Source organism: Salmo salar, chromosome 25, assembly GCF_965601325.2.
Source record: "Salmo salar chromosome 25, fSalSal1, whole genome shotgun sequence".
Lineage (NCBI taxonomy): Eukaryota > Metazoa > Chordata > Actinopteri > Salmoniformes > Salmonidae > Salmo > Salmo salar.
The window spans coordinates 14,578,648-14,584,894 of record NC_138315.1 but is presented as its reverse complement, the minus strand read 5'-3'; the positions used below and the strand labels follow the sequence as shown (position 1 = coordinate 14,584,894).

General features: G+C 39.3%; 1 protein-coding gene across 1 annotated transcript in view; it reads right to left on the bottom strand.

Moving 5' to 3' along the window:
• Positions 1 to 1,497: 1,497 nt before the first annotated feature.
• LOC106586196 (sodium channel protein type 2 subunit alpha) overlaps positions 1,498 to 6,247 on the bottom strand; it is a 56,286-nt gene continuing 51,536 nt past the window's right edge. Inside the window, exons 23-27 of the mRNA XM_014173188.3 lie at positions 6,016 to 6,069; positions 5,740 to 5,877; positions 5,483 to 5,587; positions 5,101 to 5,371; positions 1,498 to 5,006 (exon numbers count right to left, since the gene is read on the bottom strand). Coding sequence (XP_014028663.1) covers positions 3,805 to 5,006; positions 5,101 to 5,371; positions 5,483 to 5,587; positions 5,740 to 5,877; positions 6,016 to 6,069 — 1,770 coding nt within the window. The 3' untranslated portion in view covers positions 1,498 to 3,804. The remainder of the gene's footprint in view (positions 5,007 to 5,100; positions 5,372 to 5,482; positions 5,588 to 5,739; positions 5,878 to 6,015; positions 6,070 to 6,247) is intronic.

Genomic DNA, 6,247 nt, shown 5'->3' with positions numbered 1-6,247 from the left:
TGGTTGCAAAGGGCATCAGTGTCTTAACAGCACGATTTGCCAAGGCAGGATACTCTGAGTGCAGCCCAATCAGGAAATCTGGCTGTGGCTTCTGATTAAATTCAATTTTCACAGAACCGCTTGTTACAATTTCGATGAGGGTCTCTTGTTCAGATAAGTAAGTGGACTGGAGGCAGGGCATGGAAAGGGATAACGAATCCAGATGTTTGTGTCATCCATTTCGGGAAAGCACCTGCGTAATTGTGCACCCAACTCACTCAGGTGCTTCGCTACATCACATTTGACATTGTCCGTAAGCTTGAGTTCATTTGCACACAAAAAAATCATACAATGATGGAAAGACCTGTGTGTTGTCCTTGTTAATGTGGACAGAGAAGAGCTCCAACTTCTTAATCATAGCCTCAACTTGGTCCCACACATTGAATATAGTTGCGGATAGTCCCTGTAATCCTAGATTCAGATCATTCAGGCGAGAAAAAACATCACCCAGATAGGCCAGTCGTGTGAGAAAGTCATCATCATGCAAGTGGTAAGACAAGTGAAAATTATGGTCAGTAAAGAAAACTTTAAGCTCGTCTCTCAATTTAAAAAAAGTGTCAATACTTTACCCCTTGATAACCAGCGCACTTCTGTGTGTTGTAAAAGCATTACACGGTCGCTGACCGTGCATAGCCCTGAAAATTGCATAGCCCTGAAAAATTGCATTGCATAGCCCTGAAAATACAAAAGAGTTCAGCGGCCTTGCTTTAACAAAGTAAACCATTTTCAAACGTCTTTCAAGCTGTCAGACATTCCCTTGGCAGCAAGAGCCTCTCGGTGGATGCTGCAGTGTACCCAAGTGGTGTTGGGAGCAACAGGTTGCACGTGCGTTACCACTCCATTATGTCTCCCTGTCATGACTTTTGCGCCATCAGTACAGATACCAACATGAGCAGCAGCTACGTTTGGCTACGGACCGTTAGTCGAATTCCCGCGAGAGAGTAACGTATTAATGTAAATGTATTCTGAAGTATTTAGTGGTGTGAAATGCAGTGTAATAGTCAGGATTTACTGTATATAGTACATATCTCCAAATAAATGCTTAAAAATCATGTAAGACTTCCTTCCGTTCAACGACATGAGGCTATAATTCTGGAACTCCATGGGCAACTACATTGTAACATGATTGATTTATAGTGGTTTATATATTAAATTAATAATCCACATTTAGTCCATTAAAACATCTTATAATTGGGGCCACACATTTTTACTGGTCAGGTCACATGATCAAGTAAAAAGTGTTTGCTGAGCATGTTATCTGACATGGGAAAAAAACTCCAGGACCTTAGATGAATCCATTTAACTCACTGGCCACTGCTTTGCAAACATTTGTTAAGCATGCAAAACTTGGATAACAATGTATTTATAGAGTATGTTGATGTACTGTATGGATTGCGAAGTCGTAAATTAATAGTCAAACACGTGCGATGGAATAAATTAATATTTTACAGACATACCTGAGGTACATGTATTCTTTATTCTTTTGGCTTTTCAATGAGATGGGTTATAGCAATATCTTGCATGCAGTTTACTCATACACTACAAGCATAATGCATATAAAGATGTGATCTATTAAATGTTATGTAATCAAAACATTCATTGTGTATACATGTATGGTATATACATATTCGGAACGTTTTTATTACATGCAACATATGCTCTTTATAACATACTTTATAACATTTTAATTACAGATACTTGTGACACTTTATACAAAGGGAACAGCTGACAAAAGTAACATCCTGAGGAATTGGATTACTATGTAAACAAATGTAGGAAACAATCAAAGACTTGTGCTGTCACACTAGCCTTGAGACAATCATATTCAGAATTCTCTGAACCTGATGTTCCATCTTAGATATTTATTATGATAAAGCATGTGAGGTAAAATGTGACCACAGTTTACAAATGACACAAAATAAAAGATGCAAGAATCAAAATGAGATGTCCACTTCCCCTTCACTAGATCACATGAGGCATTTCCAAATGAAAGGGTGCAGTGAAACTTAAAATAACTAAAGTGGCTATAGCGCAGACAGTGTGGCTATATTGTATAGCAAACTATTTACAAAACAGTTGTACAGTACAAAGAAAAATGATTATATTACAATATTTATATAGACATTGAGTGTAATCTAACTACAAAATCTTCCCACAGCCTCAACTGGATGCTTCATACTCTGGTCTGTCTGCCATATAGAGCAGAGAATGCAGAATATAATAGATATATGTATTAAATAACATTAACAACTTCATATATTCCATTATACATGAAACATCACATAATATATCAAATATATTTGTATATTTCATATATTATAGAATATGTACATACAGATACATCAATAACAATGGAAAAATATTTGGGAAGTGGGTAGGAAAGGTAAACTCAAAGCAATTTAGATTTGGTAAATGACAAGTTTTATAGCACTTACTAATGATGTTGCAGTACCAAAACCACAGAGTACACAAGATACATGCTGTTGGAATGCCTCTTAAGTGAGCATATATGACACAGAATACAGTGTTTCACCTGTCAGACTAGGCTTGGAGATTATTTCAGGCGATTTACACCTGATGGTCACAACTATACTGTGCAGAGGAAATTGGCTCATTTTATCATTCACCACTATGAAGAGAAAAGACAGTATAGACATGTCTTTGAGGCAATTGAGGTTCAAGCTGGAGAGATGAGCTGGACTACGAATACTATGTGTATCAACTCTGTCAACCAGCACTAAAGATGAATGTATTCTGCATTGTACTGTAGTTTCTGATGAATGAAAGGAGGAAAACTATGTTTTTCTAGAGCGTGTTATTGTTCGGAAACTGATTATAGACAACAGTTGTTGGTAATGGTATTTGGACTGTATGCTCAGGAGAAATCTTTTCTGTTGATTTGTAATAGTGAGAGTAACATAATGTTACAGATTCATCAAAGTATGAGTCCCTCAGACATCACGGAGAAACCAAGCTCATTTTGGTGATGGTGCGTAATGCGACACTGTAATCATGGGTAAGCATTCATGCAAGTCTACACGTCGATTGAACTGCAGCAATCCCCCTAACTGCACTGCAGCAATAATGGTTGTCATGAGTAGTCATGTCTTATGCTCGAAACAGAGCCCGCACATGCATAAGCTCCACCATGTACCTTCATTTAAAAACGGTTTATGAGTGTGCGGGCACAATTTATTTTATACCAACTTTTTTTTGGGCCCTGCACCCCACAAGGATGTGTGTTTGATCACACTTGACAAGTCAAGTTGTATGAACATTTAAAGTGAACAAGACTACCTTTAAAGCAATACATGAAACCCCTCTTTTTACAGTAAAACATATGTTTACAAAAATAGTCACACAATCAACCTATGAGTTTTAAAAACAAGATTCTGTAAGAAAAATAAGTTAGTAAATCATATGGCAGTTATAATGCAAGACACGGAATGCAACCCTGGAAGTACTAGCTGCAAGAGAAGTTACAGTATAACTAAACGTTTCTGATTGTAACAACACACAACAAAATGTTTTACCTGTCCCTATAAATCTGGCAAACATTTGTTTTAGTCCCCACAGAAATTAACATCCAAACAATTCTTACAGCCTAAGAATGTGAGTCACTACCTCATGTTAGGCACCAACCTTACATTTAGACTCAAGTAAGCATTGTCAGTTTGGCATAGATATTCACACCAAAGACACTTCACTTGACGCATTGGTCACCTTCAAAGGCTGTAAACAATTTGTAGCAGAATGAAATCTATGCTAAATCTTCCCAACATCCATGTACTTTTTTTTCTCCTTCACCTCCTTCTTTCTCTTGTCTTTTTTATATTTGTTTTTTTCAGGTTTTGTGACACTGTCATATGATGGGGGAGAAGCTGTGGAGGGTGTCATGTCAGTTCTGTCTGAAGTAGAGATCTCGTTAAATTTGTCTATGACGAGAACCTCTTTATCAAGGAGCGTGCCTCCACTTTGCATTTTCTCCTTGTACATGGCAGAGGCCCGCTTAACAATACGCTTGAGAAGATATCGTCTGAAAGCTCTCTGGATGACCAGGGCAGACATGTCCTCTAGCTTGCGGCGCAGTGTGGTGGTGATTGGTTCGTAGGACACCTTGGAGGGGTTGGAGGCCATAAATCGCTCCTCCATTTGACCCCTGAGGATGTCCAAGCCTTCCCCCTCGCCCAGGACACGTTTGGTGAAGGCAAACAGGATGTCCAGGCAGTGGATGCGCTCCCCACTCACCATGGGTAAATCCATTGAGATCAACTGGATCTTGTTGGGCTTAGAGATGCGTAGCGGGGGGTCTAGGGCATCAGCAAAGTCTGACAGCTTGTCATACTCCATGAACTGGGTGGCCCGCGCATCAAACTTCTCCCAGACCTCATAGAACATCTCAAAGTCATCCTCGCTCAGGGGCTCAGCGCTTTCCTCAGTGGCCACACTGAAGTTCTCTAGGATGACAGCAATGTACATGTTGACCACAACAAGGAAACAGATTATTATGTAGCTCACAAAGAAGATAATGGCCACAGGGGGGTTTCCACAGTCTCCCCCCTTGTACGTGCTTCCTGGGTGCTCTTTCCGGCTGTCGCAGTCTGGCTCTCCCTTGTTGAGGATGGGGGCCAGCAGGAGATCCCAGCCCCCTGACGTGGTGATCTGGAACAGGCAGATCATGCTGTTGCCGAACGTCTCAAAGTTGAACATGTCGTCAATCCCAGACTCCTTCTTGACGTATGCAAAGTTTGACATGCCAAAGATTGCATAGATAAACATCACTAAGAAGAGCAGAAGACCAATGTTGAACAATGCAGGAAGTGACATCATCAACGCAAACAAGAGTGTACGGATTCCCTTAGCACTCTTGATGAGGCGAAGGATACGACCAATTCGGGCCAGTCGAATGACTCGGAATAAGGTTGGTGAAACCAAGTACTTCTCTATCAGTTCCGAGAGAAACATACCTGAAAGGACAGAAACGAATTACACATAATAATCTCCAAAGCATAATATCACTTTGCAGTATTACAATTATGAACAATAGGTGAAAAATCTTACCAATTATCGACAGGATGACAACGATAAAGTCAAATACATTCCAACCAATGGTAAAATAGTATTGTCGGAGTGAGATCATCTTCAGAATACACTCTCCGGTGAACATGACAATAAACACCAGGTTGATCTTGTAGAGAATTTTACGAATGTCGTCTGTCTGGTCTTCCGTCTCCACCATCATGGTGACCATATTAAGGCATATAAGAATCATGATGACAATGTCGAAGGCTTGCTTTGTAATGAAATCAAAGACAAACCCTTGAAACTTGTTCTGGAGGAAACATAAGAAAGAAGCATTTTGAGACACCAGGATGTAGAAATAGAGATTCATGAATTGAGGAATGTCTTTGTTGAGAAAGAGAGTGGTACAGTATGACCTTACCACTGGCCTAGGGATAGGCTTTTGGGGTTTCTTTGAGCCAAGCTTCTTCATAGCATTGTAGTATTTCTTCTGTTCCTCTGTCATGAAGATGTCTTGACCTCCAAAGTAAAGAGGCAAGACAAGCCTAGTTAAATTCCTGCAGCTCTTACACACATTTAGTTGCCCATATTTGGAGAGAAAACTCCTCATTACGTTAAATCAGAGAAAATTGATGCATATATCATTGCATGATTACTACAACATTAAAAAATACTAATCTTTTTCTTTTGCTGATTGAAGTTGTCTATAATGACACCAATGAAGAGATTGAGTGTGAAGAAGGATCCAAATATGATGAATACCACAAAGTACAGATACATGTACAGATTCACTTCGTAGTCGGGTTGATCATCCAACTGTAATAGAATAGCCTAGTATTACCATACATGAACATCATAAAACCAAAATATGATCATATATAAATAAACAATGTGCAAACACAATCAACCATTAGTCTAAAATACCTTGTGAAAGGTATTACTGAAAAGACTTACATTGCGAGAGTCCACAGCTGCATACATGATGTCCATCCAGCCTTTGAATGTAGCCTTAGAGAGAAAGTAAGGAACATTTTACTACCTAATAGTTAAGACACTAGTTCAGAAGGACATTGCCCTCGCACAATTCGTCTGCCCACACTAAATTGATACAAAACTTTTGACATGGGTCCATTCTCTTTAGAAAATGCCAATAAAATATTTCTGGTGAAAGGTGACTGGAGAGAGC